The 25270-nt window shown below is 31.7% G+C and overlaps 2 protein-coding genes across 4 annotated transcripts; both read left to right on the top strand.

The window, feature by feature from the left end:
* The first annotated feature begins 449 nt into the window (after positions 1–449).
* Positions 450–11235, top strand: LOC126874603 (thymic stromal cotransporter homolog). 2 transcript variants are annotated; one of them, XM_050636848.1, is made up of 9 exons: positions 451–1805; positions 6138–6361; positions 7014–7244; positions 8102–8453; positions 8809–9204; positions 9618–9755; positions 9942–10025; positions 10223–10379; positions 10469–11235. In XM_050636848.1, the coding sequence occupies exons 2-9, from the start codon at positions 6350–6352 to the stop codon at positions 10578–10580; spliced, it is 1482 nt and encodes a 493-aa protein (XP_050492805.1). In that variant the 5' UTR covers positions 451–1805; positions 6138–6349; the 3' UTR covers positions 10581–11235. The 2 variants fall into 2 exon arrangements, with proteins under 2 accessions (XP_050492806.1, XP_050492805.1); XM_050636849.1 differs by lacking the exon at positions 6138–6361 and having other exon boundaries at positions 450–1805.
* An 8154-nt stretch (positions 11236–19389) lies between these two features.
* LOC126874793 (uncharacterized) lies at positions 19390–24969 on the top strand. Of its 2 annotated transcripts, XM_050637230.1 has the most exons (6): positions 19390–19671; positions 21154–21219; positions 21980–22045; positions 22480–22642; positions 23288–23639; positions 24195–24969. In XM_050637230.1, the coding sequence occupies exons 1-6, from the start codon at positions 19548–19550 to the stop codon at positions 24372–24374; spliced, it is 951 nt and encodes a 316-aa protein (XP_050493187.1). In that variant the 5' UTR covers positions 19390–19547; the 3' UTR covers positions 24375–24969. The 2 variants fall into 2 exon arrangements, with proteins under 2 accessions (XP_050493187.1, XP_050493188.1); XM_050637231.1 differs by lacking the exon at positions 21154–21219.
* Positions 24970–25270: the final 301 nt, after the last annotated feature.

The following is a 25270-nucleotide window of genomic DNA, read 5'->3' as shown; positions in this document are numbered from 1 at the left end:
AATTACACATATTTTATAGAATTTTACTAATCTTTCGCAGATTGAATTTCTTTCGGAGTCTTTTATAGAATCCAGTTCTCGTGAAGCTCCTTTTTTGTGCTATCGAATCTCTTGCGGAAAGGTCTCTCATACTTCTGACCTTATCCCCTCCCTTTCCCTTTGTTACATTCAGATTATTACGTAGACAGGTTAAGTAGATGTTTAGACTTTTACGTAGCTGTGATTTATGGTTGGGTAGATTAGATTCGTAGATGCACGGGTCCTAGTCAGGTTTAGTTCTCGCGTCGGTTTCTCATCTCGAAGCTCCTTTTGCTGTTTGTTTCGAACATTGTACAAACGCACAGCAAAGGGAGCATTTATTTGACGATAAATCAATTTTAGACTCTTTTGCGCAAAAGGAGGGTGGATGGGTCGCGGTTAGGGTGGGTCTCCACTCGCAGCACCTCCACGTGGTGAGACCCGGGCAATCAGTATTATTTGATATACAATTACTAATTGTATCACTATACAGCGAAGCGATGAAATGTATAACTGATATAATTATTAATTATATGGCAAATAATATGAGCTAATTGGCTGCGAACCTGACTAGGTATTCGTATCAATGCGTTTGTGGTATATTACATTAGCGAATATATAATTCAGATATAATTTAGAAGTGTAACTAATAAAAATAATAGTACTTTTGCTGCTTACTATAAATAAGAATTCAGTGTTGGCAACTAAGTGATTGCGGATTTTGCCATTACCACCTAATGACAAAATCCGCAATTACTTAGTTGCCAATCCAATAGAATTCCATCCAAACCTCTTATGGATTTCCACGAGTAAACAGTTTTAACGTTCAATCTGCCATTTCTTTTGCAAAACATCTGATTATCATTTTTCACTTCTCTGCAACTTGTACGAGATAAGCTACCGCTCGTGTGTCGTTCGCTGTGAGGATCGTTGCGCGGCCCGCTGCTTAAAACCGACTTTCTTTCGTTGGTGTAAGGAGGTTAGCTCGCGTGCAGGGATATTTCGGCCGATTTTTAATCGTCAATAACCAAACAGCAAAGCCGAAAACGCAATTCTGTATTCTTGATTTTCGTCTTATTTCCGTTTCAAGAATCACCCCTTAAATTTCCCGAACACCCTGTATATAGGATCAAATTATTGAAAATATCGATTTCTACAACGTAGCCAAAAATCATCGAGATTGAAGTGTAGTTAGCTTTTCTACGGTTCAACACGAGTCAATTTTATTTCACTCAAAAGCGATAATATTTTTTAAACCGTTTCCTACTTCCCGCGCTTTCTTCTAATCCTCTTTTACGAACAATATTTATTAATCCCTGAACGTGCAAATGAAATAGCACTCGAGCTATGCTAAAGGTACCATTTATATATAGCTCAATATAAAATTATGTAAAATTGTTGATGCGAAAGTTGAAAACGATTGCTGTGGCTGAATCGAATCTCTTTCAGTCAACTACGCGTTCATAGTTACGAATCTGAATCAAGTCTAGTCTTTACCGCGCTAAATGTTCCTTGTTACGTGGGGCTAGTTGGAAGTCAAACGTTGGCAGCAGTGCTATTTGACTATGCGTGGTCGATAGCAGTTCTCAAGTTCTTAGCAGCGGCACGTGGTTATCGTGCTACTGCTGCTACTATGATTTAATACGTTTCTAATATATTTTTTTTTTCTATTATTTACGATATGATTGGAAAGATATTGTTTCTTATGAACCACTATTATCGTTGTTGTGCCACCATTATTGTGTAACTGGATCATTGGACTTGCTGTTGGTGAACATGTGACAAAGGTAAATCTGCATACTATTACACAATATATGTAGAAGGATTGTACAAAATATTTATGCAACATTATATTTTATACCATTTACATAGCGATCAATTTAGAATAAAAATTTAAATTTTGTATTATAAAAATGTATTATTATTTATAATTACATGTCATTATTAGAATGATACGTATATTATCTGATGAAGAAACAACACTCCATTAGGAAATAAAGATATAAAAATCCTTCTAGCTAGTGTATGTACGTTAATAAAATGTCTCGTTAAAGACAAATGTTGCGTCAACTCTATATGTCATTATCGCAGCATTTCTTTGTCAATTTATGTTATTAAATTCTATTTCTTTTACACCATGGTGACGACAGGAAGCTTCAAAGCTTTGTTCAATATTTCTTCTGTTAAATTTTTTTTTCTCGTGTTGCTCTTACAGTTTTATGAAATTTAAAGAAATCGAAGTATTCGTAGTATTATGGTAAATTGTTCTCTTCCGCATTGAATTATTTTAATTTCCTAGTCGTAGACGTTGCTTTTGGCTCTCTGATTTGCGCAATTGGCTACTATCAAGTACCAAACTCAAAACATCCAGGAGACCAAAGTGTTGGCGTAAACAAATTTTCGCGTCAACTTCCTCATAATAGAACAGTAACTTCATACGTAGAATACAAAATAAAAAAGACGATATTTTTCAATCCTCCTTTTTTTATCTCTGAAATTTTTTTCCCCAGCTAAATCGCATAATTTCTTCGATACAATTAGTTTTATGGTATTTACATTAATATAAATAAAAATATCGATAAAGTGTGCTATTGTAATTTTTATCGAATTACTGGAAATCGGTATCGCTCTGTTGCGTTAGACAGCAATTTCGTATTACAAGGCTACATATAATAATTTGCACTCAATTCTATAATAATAATGCTCATTTTCGTTCAATGTTTCGGTTTTCATGCTCGACCAGACATTGCCCTACCATATTACCGCAGTCTTGTAAACTCAATTTTTTATGAATTCTAATTATGTCATCGTTCGTAATTAAACTTATAATTAGTAGAAATCGTATAGAAGCAAACGTGTAAACGCTTTTGGTATGTTTGAATATAGTACTGTAATAGGAATTGTTCATACGATGGAAGATCCACATAACGGGTGTTCATATAACGCAGGTTCTACTGCATCTATCGCTTTCATAAATATTATCTGTTACGACTAAAAGAAATACGTCAATCATTTTATTTATCTGCTTCAATAATTTTTCTCTTACGTAAGCATTGATTTGATAACTAAGTGATCGTCATTAGGCGGTATTGACAGAATCCGCAATCACTTAGTTGCCAAGCCAATAGTATATTTCGTTTAAGTGATCGCTAATCAACTGTGTACATATTAAGCAACAGGAAAAGTTTTGTTATATCACGAATCTGTCTTGCTACGAATAAGTTGAAAAATTGCTTAAAATTTTGAACGATCAGAATTAATTTACAGATAAACTACTTATCTATATCAAATCAATGACCACTTTTAGTTATCGAGAACGTTGCTTTCTCATTTTTAATTACAAACCGCAATAAGCTGCGATAACCGATAACAGTTAACTAAATAGTAACTTCCGAGTGTCGAAATACGCGAGTGGTGAAATCGTCGTAAACGCAAAAACAAGTACACGTCAACGACCGGTCAAGACGTTTCCTTCTTTTTTCTAATATCCATCGTCTTTCTCCATCACCTTCTTCGTCGATACTGTCGGTAAAAAAGGAACTCGACCAGTGGACGAACCACTAACAAGGACACGATTCTGTTGCTGGTGGAATAACGTAGGTTTTTTCATACGGTACATTATAAGACTATATTAATTAATATAAAAAACTGTCGGTAACACTATCAGCCACTTTTTGTACGAAAGCACTTCTGAAACTATTTCTGTAGGCTCTGTATTATATCATTTTTTTACGAAACAAATTGCTTATTTTTATCATCGACAAATATAAATATCCCGTAAGACCGGTGGTCATTGAGAGGGGGAGAGCTCCTCCAAACAGATTATCGCTCAATGGTTAGAGTTTAGTAGATCGAAAAAATGATACATATACGATGATAAGGACAGTGGTTATTTAACCGAAACAGAATGCTATTTCTTGGAAGTGAATTACGTGAAACGAGACACAGAATTCAATTGCGTATCGATGGTGGGAAATTGGGAGGACGATGGTTCGTTAATATCGATTGTGTGTGATACTTTAATTTTTCTAAAATGATTTTCGCATTACTTTGAACAATTGTATTAAAATTATAAGATCATGTTTATTTAGGATTATATTAAATAAAGATATATTTTTTTTCTACACGTTTAAGATTATCTATAGATATTCAGGTAACCAATCAGGTTTCCCAAAAGTCGATCCTTCAAGTATAAAATAGATATAAATGTAATTGGAATAGAACAATGAAATCTTCTAATACGACTTATATTTTAACGTCAACCCTTTGCGCTCGAGACCTTTTTCGCCTATCGAACAAATAGAGACGATTTGCCGTAATATTTGTCGTATTCCTTACAGCTAACTTAAAATAATTTCACATACAAATTAACATATAAAACTATTGTATTTTAATATTATACGTATGTTTACATCTCAAATGCTATCTTCATCGCTGTTTCTCTATCGTCAAGCATTCTATGTGAGACATTACTAGATGTAATTTCGTCGTTTAAATAACGAAAAATCAAACTCGTCTTTGCTTGACCCGAGCTTTTATTGTCGCATTCCACGCTTATAGGGTTCGACAAATTTGAAAATATTGCCATCGACTGCCTAGCTTAAACCGACGCCGAAGACACAGCACGATCCGTGAACGCGGTCTATTTTGAGATAATAAAATCTTATAGCCAATTGAAGTCGATCATTCTACGCTTCGTAAGATTATATATGAAAAGTTTAGTAACCCACTGAACCTATTCCATTGGCATCAACGCTTCCAGTTCCAAAGGAATCAAACCTAAACAAACATGGTCGCGTGCTCGAATCACTGAGTGAAACGAACCGACGGCTCCTCCCCAGTGCGAAGGGTTAAGCCGTGGTTAATTTAGGTTAATACTAAGTTAATAATAGTGTCACGTCCCGCGCTGCGCATGCGCCGTAACGTATTCTAAAACTACCAATAGCGCCGTAACGTATTCTAAAACTACCAATAGCGCGAGTGCGGGTTCCAATTTGAAATTTAAATAAATTTTAACAATTTGTATATGAACCGAATTCGAACCTCACAACCCCCGCGGAATAACCCGTCACACGACAACCCCTCCACGGTAGGCCTAAATATAAATAAGCGTAGCTGCATAGAAGAAGCGATAATAATTCCTTAGTTTTAGAGTAGTTAGTTCCTCAGTTTTGTGTGATTAATTTTCTCAGTTCTTGGTGATTAACTCCTTGGTTCTTGGCGGTCAGTTCCCATTTCTTGGCAAGTAATTTCTTGTTCATTGCGGTTAATTCTTAATTCCTCTAGCTCTTAATTTCTCAATTCCTTTGTTTTTTTTAATTCTTTAGTTCCTTAGTTTTTCAGCTCTTAATTCCTTTAGCTCTTAGTTTTGCTCTCAGCTTTTAGGTTCTTTAGTCCTTTAGTTCTTTGTTTTATTAGTTTCCAATTCTTGTTAGTCTTGTTAATCGACGTGTTTGTATTTGTCAATTTCTAAACTATCGAAAATCTATCGAAATTAGAATCTTGTAATTAATAAGAGCGAAAACGTATTGCGAACGATTTTAACTCCGAGTATTTGAAATTTCAACGACTATTCTGTCAATATCCAATTAGAATACGAATAAACATTTTTTTTTTTTTTTTTTTTTTTTTTGTGAAGAATATTTGTCTAATAATATAGCAGGATTAAGCGAACATTTATTTTCACCAACTTTAATCCTCTCCCGTGCCAGTACTGCTGCGCATAGCAGGTTAGCCGAAACGTGCAGTTTAATTTCAAATCGCATTAAATAACAGACAATACTACAATTTAATCTAAATTCAAAAATTAACGGCAACGCAACCAAAACGAGCCAGACAAAACGTAACGATAGTAATCTCTCAAGTTGAACGTTGAAAGAGGCACAATTGTTTGAGATATGCGTTTGAAAATAATTTTAATTCAGATGTTACGACTAACTTGAAGATTTATAGAAAACACGTATTATCTCGTCCAACTTGATTTCGAAAATGAAAATAATTATTACGCCGTTGAAATTCTTCTATGAAGAATCTTACCGGAAATTTTCTTTTTCTCTTTTAACGCAATTTTATAGTTCGCTAAATGTTCTAATAAGAAAATTGGACGATATTCGTTGCAGAGAGGGTCGGTGTTTTGCAAGGAGTGGGGGACACCGTTTTTACTTATCTTAGCAGTTTTTATGCCATCTCAGTGCAAGAAATCGGAATCTCGACGTAGAGTTCTAAGCGTAAGCGATACCAAGCCGCAAGAAAGTCAGAATGATCACGTGAAATGGTTCAATTGGCGCGCTTGTCTCTGACACCGAACGTCATTCTAAAATAAACAATAATCATGGGCAGTGAGGTAAATAAATCAATTATACTTCTATTTCTCTATCGTTTCCTCTCTGTTCCCATTTCTTATATTTATTACTGGCTTTCTTCCTTATTTTAAAGCAATTCAAAATAACTTACACTATTAAATATTCCATTGTAATAATTATCTTTAATCCCTGAGAGAATGAATGAATTATTGTTCTCAAATTGTGGGATCAATATCTTGAATTACCGTTCCATTTATTCGTTCATAAATTAAATTATAATATTTTCTAATCGCACCGTGCAACTATGATTTTTTATTTATTTTCTTCATACAATTTGAAGAAATAATCCACTGATTTAATTAGATACAATTATTTCATTCAATATAAAATTGAGTAATTGCATTTAATTAAGTAATTCAATTAAGTCAAGTAAGTCGAACAGTCCATTAATTTTTGTACAATTGCTATGTAATTTCCAGATAACGGCATCACAGTGAAAACAAAGTAAAGAGAATATCTTCTAATCGTAATATTTTTCAGACCACATTTTACCAAATTTTTTCTATGGAATTTCCACCATCGCTATTTTAGTCCCTCCATCAAAATTAACGAATGACGAATGAACTTTTTTTATCGACGAAAATCCAGAAGATTATGGTGAATATTGCGAATAAAAAATATTTTTTTTCTTAGTTGAACCTCAACGAGGATACGATACCCGGCCAAAAATGGAGAAAATACTTCCGATGGATGGAGGAAGTGTCGGTAGAGCCAACGATGTGGCTGTACATGATGGCATTCATGATCACTTCTGTCGTGGAACAAGCTTTTTTCGTCTACAAAGCGTGTCGAGTGGATCACGGTTATTCGGAAGAAATTTGCGCTAATCTGAAGGATAATGCGACGATAAACACCAAAGTACAAGTATGTATAATACATGTACTGTGTAATCTAAAAGAGCCGCGAAGATTAAGAGCAGGAACGTATCTTAAAACCCATCTCGCTCAAATAATTAAAAAAAAATTTTTAAGATTCGTTGCGTTGATAGAACGCGAGAGAAAGAAAGCAATAATGACGATATATTTTACAAGGTTTATGAACGATATATTTGTCGTAATACTTAAGATAAGAATGTAAGCACTTTGGAAGAACAAACATTTTTCACATTGTAAGATAAATATGACGATGTTGTAAGACCCGAATTTTTTAATCGAAATATGTTAATTTTTTTTTTTTTAATGGTATCGGGATTGCAAAATTGAGTACTGTTTAATCTTATGTGTATATATATATATATATAACATTGTGTCAAAATGGAAAAATTCTTAATAAAATATAATATGATGTTGCTTATTAAATATAATAGTAAATGATATTAATAAAAGATAAAATATTTTAGTATACTGAGCATTCCAGAATTTATAAGCCAAACATGGGTATAATCAAGCAAAATGTATAATAAAAAATGTCATATAAAGATATATTATTCCAAAATAGGTTTGTACCATGAATACAAAATTTAACAAATTCTCTATTATACTGTTAAATATTTTTACATACTACATCTATATAAAAATTCCAACCCAGATATATGTTTAATTGTTAATGTTAGATATAAGAGGGGATATGTGAGTGGAATCTTGACAAGCGGGTGGGAGGTAGAAATATATGGGCAGAGATCCAAACGCATTAAATACTTTGAATATATCGATGAGGTTTAACTTTTAAGGCTTGGGACACGCTATATATATTTTTCTAAAATAAAATATGAACATTTTCAGGTAACAGTATCAAGCTTCCATCAATGGAATAACATAGCAGGTCATGTCGTCCCTATAATACTAGCTCTATTTTTTGGGAACTGGAGCGATCGACGTGGTCGAAAACTGCCGCTAATTATTGGGCTACTAGGAAAGTTCATCTATTCTTTCATGGTTGTAATCAATTCCATGATGGATACATGGGATCTAAATACTATAGTATATACAGCGAGTCTTCCCATGGGCATGTTAGGAGGAGATGTCGCTATTTTTGGTTCCTGTTTTGCATATATATCAGACATATCATCCGTTCAGCAAAGAACCCTAAGGATTACCATTTTAGATGTGGTTTACCTCAGCACTATGCCTACTGGTAAATGAAATTCTATATTTTACTTAGTTCTGAAAAGATTTTGAAGACTTACGTATTAATAAATGAATTGTGGATGTTTATGTAAATTTATATGTTTATGGAGATATGAAAAGAGACAAGACTTAAATATTATAACTTCATTATGGATATTTTATGATGAGGGACAATATGACAAGATACTTGAGAGATTGGCCACTTTATGGCAGACAGAAAAGAAGTTTCGACAGAAGAGAACTCGTAGATGATGAACATGCACAATTTATTAATAAAAAGCGACAAATTAATGATCACAAAAGTATTAAATATATATTAGAAGAAAAGAGAGGAAATGTAAATAATACATTTTTTATTTCAGGTGTGGCTCTGGGCTCTTATCTTTACTCAAATGTTGTCAAATCATCCTATACCATAATGTTCGGCATAAATTCCACTTTACTAGCCTTAGCCATTTTGTATTCACTGGTTAGACTAAAGTGGCAAACACTGCCTCAGCAACAGTCACTAGCAGGTACTAATTTGTTAACCGACTACTTCGATAAGAAGCACGTGATGGCAACTGTGAGGACAATGACCAAGAACAGGCCAAATCATGGAAAGCTTCACCTGTGGCTTCTGCTGGTCATCATGATGCTATATACTTTTCAAAGAGACGAGAAACCTATGAGTTTCTTGTATACTCAATTGAAATTCAAGTGGGACGTGAGAAAATTTAGCAATTTCAGAACATTCCAATCAGCTACCTTTGTGATAGGTCAGTTGCGATAAGATTTGTTTTCTTTGAAAAATTTATGACGAATATTATGTACCTTTTTCCTTCATAGGAACAAGTTTTGAGCCTTATTACCAATTAGCAATTTCTTTTTACAAATTTTTATAAGAATTTATATTCTTATATAAAAATATTCCTATATAAAATGCGAAAAATTTGCGAGAAGCTTACAACTGATTATAGAGTCTAAAAATTATTATAATCATCATAATTTGTCTGAAGGAAGCTAAACATCGAGTCAGACAAATATTTTCCATGCTGTTTCATATCAGTGAAAGTTGGCATTCTCCATTAGAGTACTTTCACTGGCTGAAAGAGTGGTTTTCTCTGTGAGAAACAGTTATTGAATAATCACGACACTGAAATGCATTGGCGTAACTTTATCTTTATTTTAGCGATGCTAATCGGCGTGCCAGTAATGAGCAAACTGATGGGAATTAGGGATACTATTATGGTAGCCATTGGCGCTATTGCTCATGCTTCTGGAAGAGTAATATTCGTCTTAGCCGAGATACCAGAATTATTCTATGTTGGTAATAAGAAACTACAATTATTCATTAACATAATGCAACAATTAACATAGTGCGACTAAAAATAGTTATCATTTTTTTTTTTAATATTTTGATTGATTTTCTATTTCTATGTTTTTTAAAATAAATTAAGATTTTGGAAATTAGATTCGAGAATAACTGTACGATAAACATATTTTATAATTTCAGGTGCTGCTGTAGCTGCTCTTGGACCGATAGTGGCACCAGTCCTGAGGTCAATGACCTCAAAACTAGTTCCTGTGGACGAGCGAGGTACTTACATAAATTGTGATATCTTCTCGCAAAATTGAGAATAAGTTTTTTAAATAACAATTTCCCTCGATTATAATTTTGAATATAATCATAACTTTGCTAAATTTTAATTTTTCAAATAATTTATCGCATGATAACTTGAGATTACCAATTTCATTTTAATATTTCATATTAACAATTTTCATGGTAATTCACAGGGAAGGTATTCGCAATTTTATCAGTTTGTGATAATGCAGTGCCTTTGTTCAGTGGCATATTATATTCCCAGCTATATAATGCAACCATAGACTCAGCACCTAGCTCAATTTATTGGCTGACCTTTGTCACTCAAGTGTCCATTCTAATTCTTATTCTGTGAGTATAAAAAATTCATAAGATGGAAATATAAAGCATTTTATTAGGCTAACACGTATATTCATATATTCGCTTTAATTATGTTTCAGAATAATTCAATTTTCTACGAAGAATAGAACACATTTAGAACACATAGAATATATAGATAATGAAACTGACTGTTCAATACCTCCTACTATGAGACAAAACACAAGTAGATGATCTTCAAATGAAAATGTATGCGGTTGAATCTTAGACAAATGTAGTTCTAATTTTCTTTTTATTTTGTAAGATATGATTAATAGGCTGCTGATTTCTAATAGAATATAATCAAAGATATGTAGTATGCAAAGAGATACTTGTAAAATACTAGGGGAACAAATTTTCTTAAATTTGATTCAAACATATGGTGTGTACTGATGATCCGTATACTAACCATGATCTGTATATTTTCTTTAATTGTTAATTTCCATTTTGTGTAAATATCCGCCGTCTAATGATTAATACTGTATTATTAAACCCCTATGAGTCACAAATTTTGTATAGAATAATTTCTTCAGATTTCATTGATGCAAACCATAAGACCTATATTTAATTAGCTGTGTTTATAAAAATGTGAATATGTTTAAGTATCCGTAGTGCAATGATTAATATTTTATTACTAGATATCTATAGTCCATACATCGCAAATTACATGTATAAAAGAAGAAAACTTTAATTAATGATACAAAAGCTTGTAATTCACCATGTTGAGAAATTTCCTTAGATTTTTAATATACAACATCGTATTTATTATACGTTAATATATTATATATCATATATTTTATATTATATATTTTATATAAATTGTATTTATATAAAAATATTATAATTCAAATGTATTGTTTTTCCCTCACAAATTAATCCCTAGTGACGCGAATTGACCATATTGAAAAATTTCCTTAGATTGTTATTATACGATTGTCACAAGTTACAATGTGTTGTGTTTGCTTCGCAAATTAATTGGTCTAGTGACGCGAATTAATTGGAATTGCATACTTTTCTTTCTTCGTTAGTTTGATTAGATTTAACATAAACATGCATCATACTGTTTTAATATTCAAATCAATGACTAATGGCAAAAAAGGAATGTGCACTTTGATCAACTAATATTTACACTTCATTTCGATCTTTACATTCGCTTTTTTGTTCTCATCTGAGAATAATTCACCATCTGGTGAATGCAAAATCATGCTGCGTCTAACTTTCGATTAGTTAATTACTATTCATCAGGTGTCCACACCAAACGTGTCAAGGATGTAGAATCATTGTTTATCATCTTATATTTTCGACGAATGATGGCAATGGAAAATCAACAAAAACTATACTTTTGTTATTCCTTGCTTTATCTAAAATATTTCCGGTAAATATTTTTTAATTTAAAACATAAAAATTTCCAAATTATTATACATTTGAAAATTACATATTTTTAATCCAATCCTTCGTAAATATCTTTCGTTTCAAAATTAATAAACGATACCTACAAAAATTTATTTTAGATCAAACCAAACATCTATGTATTATAGTTCGTGTATCGTGCACCTTAATTAATTAGAATTAAAAATCCAGATGTATAAAAAAATTGCACCGCTACTTCTACGATATTAAATAACTTACATCTCAAACAGAAATTTAATAAAACTTACTCAGCCCGGCAAAATCCAAAAAATTCTAGTCCTACTGACAAAGGAATATTTTACATTGTAGTAAATATTCAGCATCAGAAATTCGTACAAAACGTTAGGTGCGAACGACGAGCTAAAATTAACGTTCCACCGTCGAACTATGTAATTTGAGACATATTAGGGGAGATAAAGATCTCGCGTCAGACACAAAAGCAGTATCAAATTAAGGATTGTTTCTTCCAGTAGCCCCAAACCGATCAAAATGGTAACAATGAACAATAAATGATTTTCCATATAAATCCTGGAAATTTATGATCCTATATTCTTTGAAGAATTTTAGCGATTTCTTTGTTACAATATTTAGAATATACGGATAAAATGTTTGTTGTATTTTGTTCCTAAACAATTTTCATTTTCTAAGTTATAAATTCTAGCCGACAGTAGTTCTAACATTAATACTGTATAATTTTCAATAAACACGTTTCCAACACGCAGACGTATCGTTGGTTGAAATTATAAATTTTAGTTTATTAATCATGTATAGCTTATGAATTTTAATCATTGGTAGCTCTACCACATACAAACGGTTAAATTTCCTGAAAGCGTGTCTTCAGGAACCTAATAAATGAAAGAGCATGTATGAATGAGAATTAGCAGCCGCGTATGTGACACGCGGCTATGAAAACGGGAATTCCTTGTTTTGTTCATACGGGTAGTATTGCCATGTGGCAGACCTCTGACCCAGATTAACAACCACCTCTCAAAAACTCTCCGGTATAAAAGGTCTGCAGCTTCTGCAATCATCGCCTGTTCATACTTAAACACGAACTGAAGAGCAACTTGTGAAATTTATTTAAAAAAGAACAAAATTTATTCAAGATATCCATCAGAAGATTTTCAGCTGATTTCTATAATGGTAATATACACTACCAGACATTTGTTTATTTTTTTGTATGAAGAAACATAGAATATTGCTAATTAGAAAGAATTATAAAAAGCTTCCCAAAAGTAGTTTCGGAAATTCTGAAAAATTAAATGAATTTTCCATGTTCAATAACTCTAACAAATTGCAATTATTTCTAGATTTCAACGAGAAGACTCATCGTTATCTTCATTGCAACTCTAGCTATGTTTTCGGCCTTAATAAATGCAAAACCAACAACGAACCGCCCAGCAGGCGCCATAACGGCGTATCCTATACCACAGCGACCACCATACGCACCAAATCCATGGGTTTATCCAAAACCCACGGTCGAACCAATTCATCAATGAAAATCATAAAGTTGGAAGATCTAGGTGGAAGAAGAAATATGTAGCAAGGAAAAAATATTTAGTAAGTTCTTGGAATTTCTTTCCATAATTACCAGACTGTGGCTTTTTATGAAAATTCGCATCTTTATAAACGTAATGAAACAAATTTCACACAATCTAAGTAATACTTTGTTTCATCCACTGAATATTACAATAAGTATTATATTTTTTATATTTTTTTTTTTTTGCATTCTTGTAATTTTACATTTCCTATATCATAGATGAATAAAAATCTGCATTTTAATAAGTGCCATATGAATTCAATAAAAGTCAATAGCCAGTTGGCTAGAGGAAGATTGCAAATGAAACGTGTAAACGCATTGTAAACTGTAAGTCATTCATGAGTTAACCATGGTCAGGTACAATTTACTAACCAGACCACATGTGTTGTATATGAAGAGCAAATGAAATAAAAGAAGAGAGACAGAGAGAGAGAGAGACAGAGAGAGACAGAGAGAAAGCAACTTCTCGGGTACGTGTAATAATATCGGGTGTCCAATTCGCCAGTCATTACTTTTTAAAAGTATTATAGACTATTGAAAACAATCAAGCGAAACACGATTTTATTTGGTTTGCGTTTGGTTAGATATAATAGTATAGATTGTATAATATATACAAAGTGTTATGTAACTGCAAACAATTTATAATCTAGTAAAATCGAAACAACAAAATGTACAATAAAAATTGATTCACTTTGTTTAAAGAAACAATGTAGAAAATTGTAACAAAAAAATTATTCAATTTAAAAGAAAACAATTATTAATATTTAACGCGTTAATTTTTCTACAATCCTATTTTCCTAATATAATTACATATTCATGTCATTCCAAAAAGTTACTTTCTACTTTTGCACAAAACGCTATCGATAACTAAAACACATTATCAATTTCGAGAAAGGTCTAGACAATGAAGATACGAATCTTGTCGTAGAAATAAAGACTTACCTTTCGATGAACTGCTCCTTTGTTCTTCATTTCAAACGTACCGAAGGAGTTGTAAAAAGATACTGCTTAATGACGGCTTCTATTTTTCGCTGCTTCTTTAGCCGTCTTGAAAATGACAAACGTTTGATGATTATACAAGGTGTTCAGGAAAAAAACATTCAATATTCAAATATATGGTACATATGACGCACTATACTGAGCAAGAAAACTTCAGTAAAATTTTCGAGATGGTACGCGACTTTATAAAATGTCAAGGGTATATAGAAATGGAAAGAGGACATGGGGACACTTTCTACAAATATAGTAGTAAGTAACCAGTAGTAAGTCAATTATGCTGCTAGGATAAAAAATACTCATATCTCGGGAATGGTTAAATTTTCGTCCTATGTTTGCTAGAATTTTTTTACTCAGTATGGTGTTTTCTATGTATCATATAAATATTAGATGGATTCTTTGAATGTATATTTCCTCCAGTTCTCTGTGTGATAATTTGTGAACCAATGACATTAATATATTTAAAAAATACACGATCGATCTTATTAATTGAAATTTATAAAGAAATTTACAAAGAAATATATTCTCTTTATTTTCTATTTCCTGCTTCCTACCTTTTACGTGTATAGATCATTCCAGATTATATTAATATGGAAACCGTTAATCGTTCAAAACGTTAATCTATTTTTCGTCACATTTTCGTGCCAAAAACGCAATAAAAAGGAAAAAAAAATTAAAGAATTACCTGTAAAACTGAAAACACGAGAAGAATTTCAATTTTCTAGATGAATTTGCACTAATTTATCAACACTTTTTACATAAATCACAGAATCGTTATAATCACGTACTAAAAATGGCCGATTACTTCGAATTCTTTATTGCACTAAAAAGAATCGCGGAACAATGTTCTCCACCGGAAGTAAAACCGCCAACACAAACAACCAATCACAAACAAGCTTTTTAAAAAAGACAATGGAGATTGGTGGATACTAATCAAGCCATAATTTTATGTAAGCAACAATACAAATATAAAATGAAAATTAGGAAAGAAATAAAAGAAATTCTTGGTTTAGAAATCTAGATATGATTGACAGATTATTTTAAGATAGAGAGAAGTAAATATAAAAGGCTCAATTTTGATAAACTACATTGTTTGTATGAATAATTGACTACTGTAGTGCCCCTCCCCCCTGTGGGGAGAATAATGTGACGTTTGAGGGAGCTTGCCGGTTATGCTTATTCGAGATTATCGTTACGTTTGATTAATAATTTTAAGATCGTGCTGTCACATTTTCGTGAATTTTTTAAGAAAATCGCGACTGAAGTACAGTGATCCTGACTGAAATCAGGTAAGTTTATTAAATAAATGATTTTTATAATAAGAGTCGTATAAATTTCGGTATAAATTAAAGATTTTTTAATTTTCGGGATCTTGGCTTTCGATCGATAAAATGTTAGAGAAGATTTACGACAGTTTGATTTAGATCACATTTTCTCATTAATCTTACCGGATCTTTCAAAATTTTAATTTAAATTGATATAATATTGCATATTTTCGTATTTGTTATAAAATAAGTCGGATAATACAAATTTTTACGTGGATTTTGTAAGATAATCGCGGTTTAGGTCCAGTGATTCTGACTAAATTCACGTGAGTTTATTAAATAAATGATTCTTCATGTAGAATATGTATAAATTTTTGAATAAATTAGTGGATTTTTAATAGAAAAATTGATTTTCGTGATTTTAGCTTTCGAATGGGTAGGTGTACCAGAACTCTCAATATTTAGTAAAAAATAAGAAATTTAATATGAAATTTCGTATATTACAAGCAAGTTTGCATGAACAATGGTCTTTTATAATGTCAGCGTCCCAGAGGAAGTATCGACACAGAAAGTTAATTTTTTCCAATCTCCTATTTGTAAAAGGAACAATCTTCTTGTGATGAAAGTATTTTCATTCTCAATTTTACATATTATTTTTACTAAAAATTTAGTATATTTTGTTTTTACATTATTTTCGAATTGTAAATTATTAGAATTTTGTTTCATTTCTTTTACGTTTGAAATTTAATATTAAATTTTTTCTGCTATAGGAAAACTTGCGTCGATTATCGATTGCAGCTATATCATCAAAGAGCTTGAAGAGAACGCGCGACAACGATATCGACAAGGTAAGTGGTGTTACCTTTCAATTTCTTGTCTTCTGTATGTGCAGCTTTTATGAAAATTCAACTGGAAAAATGTGATATTTTTTTAAAACTTTTTCCACCGTCAAGTTCTAAGCTTCGTTTGTGTGCATTGATACGGGTTTATGGATATACTTCTAGCTAGTGCAATTTTTTGTAGCGAAACTTTTTCATTGATATAGTAAAAAATTAAAAAATTTTTTCTTTTCGTTCCTTGCTATCCAGTTTCATTAATAATCTTTATTAACAAATTTCATTCACGCGCATTCTACATATACCTATTTAGCTATTATTTCTGAAATAAACGAGGTAGGAAACGATTTCATCTAAAAGAAAGAGTTATATGTAAGTCTACTTACGAATTCATTCCTATATTATAAAATATCAGCAATTTAATACCAATTCTTGTTTGTTACAGGAAAATTTGTTCGACCATCGTCTTCTACATAGCAAATCAACGACAGAAGGTAATGTGGAAATCAACGAAAGGTAAGTGGCGACGATGTTTTCTTTCCATTGTTTTCCAATATTTTGTACTCAAATGCACCCACAAGCCCTCCCTGAATAATTAGAGAAAAATGATTAATGTGTATCATAATACGTATATTAACGTTAAAAGTTGCTACTTATTTTTTATTTTTCTCGCTGTTTTCTTTCGTTGGAAATTTTTATTTTCTAGTCGTACAATAAGTATCCACCGACACATATGTATGGAAACACTTATTATTTTTTATTTTTATAATATACAGTACTAACACAAACATCATGAACATTTATTCTTGCAAAGCGATGAACGATAAAAAGGACTCATTGGAAACGAACACCGATATAATTCGATTACAACTTGTCCCACATGAATAACGTACAACTGCAAGGGAATCCGCGTTATTATGGTAGAACGAATTCTTTGCTAATACGAAAATGGCCATCCTATACTACGTCGGAAGGATATATTATGTCTCAATAATAGACAGCCGTAATTTTGTCAAATACACGGTTTGCAATGTTCGTAAAACTATTGGTGAGTGGTAGTTCCAATGAAAACGGATGATAGTTCATGGTAGATGAAAGTGGATATATGATAAAATATTTCATACTGGGTCGCTCGGAAAGTTAATGTATATCGTAATACGTAGATTAACGTTAAAAATTGCTACTTATTTCTTATTTTCCCACCGTTTTCTTTCGTTGAAAATTCCACGTTATTTACACGCGACACGAAAAGCGTTTTTTTCGAATATAGTTCCCTCGTATTATCAAAATGTTCATCCTAATATTTTTAAATTAATAAATACAGATAAATTGATATTAACGTAGAACGCGATACGTAAATCACCTTTTCGTTTCTGTAAAAAATATCGTTCTTGTCGTTACTATCGAAATATATATTACAATAAATTGTCAGGTATAAATTTTCTCGTTGTGATTTGCTAAAGATTAATATAGAACACGACAGTTAATTCGTTTTTACATTTAAGAATATTATTCCGGCTTACCGGCGTATAATTCATCATTTTTATAATTATATGATTCTTTGAATTCCTTTTTTCCAAATAGAAGTTTTCAAATTATACAATTCGAATCGATATATTCGAATTAATAATCATATAATAGTTTGGTTCGGTTACATTAATTTTTGTTAATTTTATATGCTCTTAAATATGGAACGAAACAAAGTACATTATAAGCATTTGATATCTTTCTTTTACCGGAAGGGCAAAAATGGTATACAAATAGCAAACAAAATGGCACACAAGCGTTGTAATTGAAATTATACCCCCTTGAGCACGGCTTACTTGTGGGTGATTTCTTCTATGTTTATACATATGTACTTTTTGTATGTTCTTTATATATATATATATATATATATATCTTTTTTTCCTTGTTTTTAATATGTTTTTGCATATATTTTTTCTATGCTTTTATATATTTTTTATATCTATGTTTTTGTATATGTTATATTGTTATGTTCTCCAACATGTATTTTTACGTCTGTTTTAACTGTTTTATATATATATATTTCTGTAATAGAGATACAGTATGGCATTTTAGTATTCTCTACAGAAATATTCTTTTTCTTAATTTCTCGCGTTTTATATGCTGCATATGTGCGCATACTTTTGATCATGACGATGATTGTTTATGATCATTCTTATCAATTTGAAATTATTTTATCATTTTATAAGGATATTTTATTTTTTGTTTTTTTTATATGATTACAATATATGTTAATATTTTACTTGTTATATGTATATTTATTTGTGTTTGTTTATATAGATTTATATATATGTATATTTTTATTTATATTTATATATTTATATGTATATTTACTTATTTGTATATGTATATCTACTTGTTTTTATATATGTCTAGTTTAATTATTTCTATTTATAAATTTGTTACTTTCACATTATTAACTGGTGACCGTTCAGATTTTTGCTTCAAAATTCATCGTTTTAATTGATTAAATGACAATGTTCTTGTTTGCTTTTTAAATTAATTTTAGTTTCTTGAGTAATATTTAGACTTTTGTTTCACTTGTTTTGTTTTAACTGAAGATATCATGAAGGTAACGTGTCTGTTCAATGTTTCTATATTGTTCAACTCAATTATGAATTAATTTTTCATTTCAATGTATTTACTGTAATTCTGAATTGTTTAAACATCGGCTATTCTGTTTGATATAATTATTATGCATTGTGCACAATAATGCACAATAATTTAATTTATGACATATAAATTTTCACTGATAATATTAATTCAATTATGCAAGCGAAATGTAGTTTGTAGTATGTTTTACATTGATTGGATCACCATTCGTGGATCATGGAGTAGCGTTCGCTTTCGCTACACGTTCCTGCTCGTGCATTACTCACACATTTCAAATATTGCGCTCACAATTATACCAGCTGACTTACTTACGTATTGCCACTCTTTCATGTTGTCAGTCGGCCTTCCTGCTTCTTCGCGAGCGGTTTGAATGGCAGATCTTACGTGTGTTGCGTGATCGGTCTTTTAAACATTCAGTTTATGAAAATTCAATTTTCAGTGTTGTTCCTTCCATTAGTAAAGAAAGGTGATTAAGAAGATGCACGTGCCTAAGGAAATTATTATCGTGGTGCTGGCCATTCAAGTGGTTTTCTCTGAGTCAGAAGGTCTTCCAGGAATTTTAGGAGGAATTGAAAATGTCGCCAACAGTGCTACTAGTTTTCGTAAGTAATTTTAAAAATAATTCTAGTTTTATTTCTTCTTTAAACAATTTTCTTTTACACTGATACTGGGTTTCTTTTTTAGTTTGAGCCTTGATCTTCGTTGCTTCTTCAAATCTTGAATAATTCAATGGAATTTGGAGAATGATGGGAGATGATAAAATGTTTCTTATTTTACTAAACTTGATTCTCAATTTGTAAATCTATTGTTTTTTTATCTCTCTTTATTTAAGTAGTTTCATGTGAAATTGATTCTTAGTTCGATTTTTTAACTTCAAGAGTAGAGTACTTTTTGTTTTACTACATTTGATTTTCAATTTGTAGATCAAGTGATTTCTAACTATGGAAATGGAATAAAGTGTAACAAGATATAAAGCCAATTATGGAAGTTAGCCTCGTCCAATTATTTTTAACTCGTTCATAGAAGAAAATACTTTCACTTAGATATTATACTGTGATCTGACTTAAAAAGTCATCTCCAGTTTTATTAGATTTGAAAGTTTTGTCTTACAAAGATAGAAATCTGTATCTTAATTTACACTGTACCTTAAATTATAATGAATATTATCTTTTTTGTTTCATGTTCGTCATTTGCACGATATATACAAGCATTACTTATTTTGCAAGTAAAATAAGCATCGTTTTTGCTGTGTTATTAATCTTTGAAGAAATATGTTAATCTGAGGAGAAATCAAGGTTTTGTCATACAGACATTTTAGAAACAAAAAATTAATATTTCGCAGATAAGATCAGTGAGATAATAAGATGATTCAGAAACAAGTAGTAGTCATACGTTTTTTTGTAGTTTGAGCGTCATTTTATAATCATTACCAACTAGATCTGTATATCCTTTTTATTGTATAACTACAGCAATTGTCTCATGATGCCCGTGATTGTACGCTGTACAAACTCAATTACTGCGAATCTGAAAAATCACACGTACATTCCAATGTTCGTGACTGTATCGCGTTCAAGCAATCTTTTCCTCATTTTTTCCGCTCCTTCGCATCATTTTACTGCATCATTTTACTGCATCATTCGTCATGTTTACATTGTCAACACGTTTTCATTTAATATCTGCAAGTTTTCTTTAAGAAAGTTATTCGTATTAATTTCATTATTTTGAATAATTACTTTGTTTCGAGAAATGTATTATTTCTAGAAATTTTTTAGATTTTTTAAAATTAAATTTATCAGTTGCTGTTATATATAAATACTTCAACTTACTGTATTATTACTGTATTTTAATTTTCCGAGTTCAGTTACTCAATCTTCATCATTCGCTACTGCATACATTAGTTTTCATTTGGAAGCCATTATCGTGGTTAATAACTCGGTTTGACCCTTGTTCAAATGTCACAAGTACACTCGTGAAAATGAGAAGCACCTACGCTGAATTTACGACCAATCGACCGTTTGTTGATCGTTCGTCAGGGAAAGGAGTTGTGTTTCACTGGAAACTTTGCGTTTACTCGTTTGTTGCAGTGTCAGGACTTTTGCAACGACAGAAAGAATTGATACACCGCGTTACGGACACGGCCTCTAATTACAGTATGTGACACTTTCATCCAAACAGTTCTCTCAGTCATAGTTTCCAAATTATTCCATCAGCTATATTTCCATTTCATTATTAATATTTATTTCGGAACAATTCAATATTAATATTTTCACCGCAAAATTTGTATTCACGTTAAATCAACGTTTACTCGAAATTCAGTTAAACTTGAGTTCAATGTTAATTGGATTTGTAATAGCCAACAATTAGTCCAAGGATATTATCATGAAAATGGAATGAAGCTTGGAAAGTTGCCTCTATAAGAAAGCTAGTATTGCACCATGACTGCAATAGCGTTTTTAATGGACAAGCCTAATGCGAGTCTCAGTTGCTAACAACATCGTTCAATTGCGATAACAACCGGTTGCGAAAATCTCAAGAGCTTCTTCTGAAATATATCCTTGCTTTGGCTAACATCAATTTTCTGATAATTTGGTAGTACCACTGCTTGGGCAATACCTCACAGAAAATACTACATCAGCCAGCAACCATAATTGCAATTCCAGAGCACGTTGATAACCCTCAGGCCTATTTTCCCTGTAAAGCCAATGAAATCAACTTTTTACCGTAGAATTTGACCTTCCTAATTCGATATGGGTATTCATTACCAGTTGCTATTTTTCACAAGAATACTTTCTGCATCACCATCAATCTCCATCCTCCGCTAAATCGCTTTATTATGACTATCAGTGCTCTTGTAAGTGTAATTATTAAAAAAAAATAAAAAGTAAACTCTGGACCTTTTTATTGTTTTAGTTAACACCGCGGTGGAGACGCCGAGGAATCTTCTCATCAACGCGACTAAACTCACCACTGGTTACAGTAGGTACTCTAAACTATAAGCTCATGAGAGTATTGCACCACTTGTGGAAACTTTTCACGAATACATTACATCGAAGATCTGCTTCAAACTTGGTCAATGTAATTAATAGCTTGCGGATTTCTATGCATTTATGGGAAATTCGAAACTGTAAAATCGTACAGAAGGCACATAATATGGAAAAATATATAAAATTTTCAAAGTAAAGTGCTTTCTATAAATAGGTAAGAGAATTTTCTATCTACATGTATGAAAATATGAATTTGCATGAAAAACCGCGGTCTAGTAATCATGATAATCAAATTTCATTTACAATGCTAATGAAATTTTCACATGGTTTTGTACAACACGCATAGTGTATTCACGAAAAGTTTGAATGCTTTCGTGAGCCAGTGTATGTAATTACTGCAATCGACACTAATTGAGCAAAGGACAGTTGACAGCGCAGCCTCGAAGGGTCTGGAGTTGAAAATTCGAAGGTTCATAGACAAACTTCGTAGCAGAATGCCCTATGGGATACCAGAACTTGGAATCCCACCTTTGGAACCGTATCGTCTTGATGAATTGGACATACACGTAGACAATTCGGACATAGGGAAGTAAGTTAGAGGATTGATTAAGTCTTTGGTCACGTTGAAGGTCCTGAAGAATTCCTAAACCACCATCTCTGCTTTAACCCGATGTACTTTGAATATCAAATGATTTTCTGTCACATTTCCGGTATTGGAAGAAGTCGACGAACTTCCCGGAAGTTGTTGGTATGTTCGCTAATGAACGACTTCATGGCTCTGTCAGACTTCTGAAGTTTGTGAGAACCTGAAATTATATGGCAGATAAGTTTAGGAATTCTCCATATAGAGAAAGTTGAGACTAGGAAGTCACGTTTGCTGGAGAGTTTTATGCAAATGTGTGAAAAATCAGCCGAACTTGACTTACGCGAGTCTTACGTACTCAAATACCGCGTGTTCAAACTATTTTCAAAGCTTCTAAGTGCTCAGAAAATGTAATTTTTATGTTGAACCCGTTTTGGAATACCAAGTCCAATTTCTCGGCCATCAGACTGCAATAAATAAATACATACATAGATATTGAACATTTTTTTTACGTCTGCTTATTGTTAGGAATATTTCCAAAGCAAGATAAAAAGGAACATCCTGTATGAGAGGAAGAATAACTTTTTATATAATACCTATTCTCACGCTATCTGTTCAAATTAGTGGCTAACATTGTATTGAATTTTTCAGCATATCCATCGTTTTGGAGGATATCGTGCTATACAATTTGTCGACCTTCGTGATCAACAAGGCGAAACTATCCTTGATCGGACCAACGTTTGCGGCGAATATTTCTATTCCGGAAATATACGCGGAAGGCCTTTACAATATATCCGGAGTCCTGGGGAACACAGTCGATTTGAAAGGTGCTGGGTCTTTCAAAGCGAATATATATGATTTCCAACTGTATGTGAACAGTTTATTGGGATTTCACAAAGGAGTGTACTTGAAGACCTTTGACATGGACTTTTCATTGAGATCCATCGATATCAATTTGGGAAATTTCATGGATGATGATGAATTGTCCGACGTCATGAACAAGGTGGGATCACTTTATCAAATTACCAATAGTTAGTGGTTGGTTTGTAACTTAGGAGCTTTAGCGGATTGAATTAGAAATAAACTCGAATTTGAGTATATAGCTTATGCAACATCTACTGAAGAAAAAAGAGAAAAAGATATAAATAATTTGTAACCAACTTTGCTAATTTTATATTTCAATAATTCACAATAATTTTTGTTATTATTATATTCACTGTGTGAAGAAGATGATCAAGCAGAAAAGTAATTTTAGATCTCTGATAGATTGAATTAATTAGAAAACAGTACATTTTAGTACTTATCTTCTGTACCATGGTTTGAAGAAAAGAACAAAAAGATCAGGATACAAATAATTTGTAGTAAAAATCTTATCAATTTTTATTTACTTCGATGTTTCTTACGAATTTTTATTGTTGTAATATTTGTTTTGTTGAAAAAGTTGTTGAAGCAGAAGATTCAAGATGATATAGTTATTTATTTAACTTCAATGTTCGAATGTAACAAATTGGTAGGGCAGAAGGGCCGTGGAATTGAATTTGCATGCATTTATCCGTAGGTCTTTAAGGAGTTAACACCAAAGGTCATAGAAGTTATCAAGCCGGACATACTTCCAGGTATCCAGAGTTATGTAGGTAGCAAAATTAACGAGACCGTCCATCAAATCACCCTGAAGGACATAATTAGTGTGTTGGGCAATAACGAAATCCGAGAATTTACGCATATTATTGCGGTCTAAATATATTTCTAATGAATTCTATCATTTGTAAAAAGTTTAAAAAATAATATCAACGATATTTAACTATATATATAATTATATATTTAACTATTTATAGAATTCAATTTAGTATGTTTTTAATTTGAAGTCAAAGATAGTCATTTGTTGTATTCTTTTTAAAAGATCTTTTCCTGCTTTGAAAGATCTTACAAAATTTGTCAATAATTACATTTTGAAAAATTACTCTTCAATAAAATAGTCGTTGGGAGTATTTGTTTAATAAATTCTTTATAAATTATGAGCATCATAAAGTAGGTTCTTTAAAAAATGATTTTAGATATGAAAATTTTGTTATATAAAAATAAAATTTCTTAAGGCAGTACAAACATTGATGTTTCTTTAAGTATGCTTTTTTGAAGTAAATCTTGTCTGTATTTCTTACAATTTTGGAGATATTTAGTGGTAAGTAGAGTGTGGTTCTTTAATCTTGTAGTTTGTTGTAGAAACTTGTCTAAGTTTTTTAGTAGTGCTGTTATAACGTTGTTCTGAATGTTCCAACATGTTCTTAAAATTGTACTTCACTATATGGGAAATATACAAGTTCTTATTACATATATACAGAGTAGTATCTCTTTTCGCCTCTTTTCTTGTATTCTAGCCACTTTCACCAGTCCTTCAAATATTCCATACACTTTCTGAATGTTACACACCACATCTTATCGAACGTTTAATGTTTTTATCATTCACAAACTATAAAAGTAAAAAAGTAGAAAAGTATTTATAATGTCGTGTCGCGAAGGAAACACGAAGATAAACTGGGTATTAAAGAATATTTTAAAGAAATTCAGAGCCCTTTAAAGGATCAAAGGTTACCAACAACAATATAAATGTAAAACGAGACACTAGTTTTCCACTCA

Source organism: Bombus huntii, chromosome 16, assembly GCF_024542735.1.
Source record: "Bombus huntii isolate Logan2020A chromosome 16, iyBomHunt1.1, whole genome shotgun sequence".
NCBI lineage: Eukaryota > Metazoa > Arthropoda > Insecta > Hymenoptera > Apidae > Bombus > Bombus huntii.
This window is presented reverse-complemented; position numbering and strand designations above follow the sequence as displayed.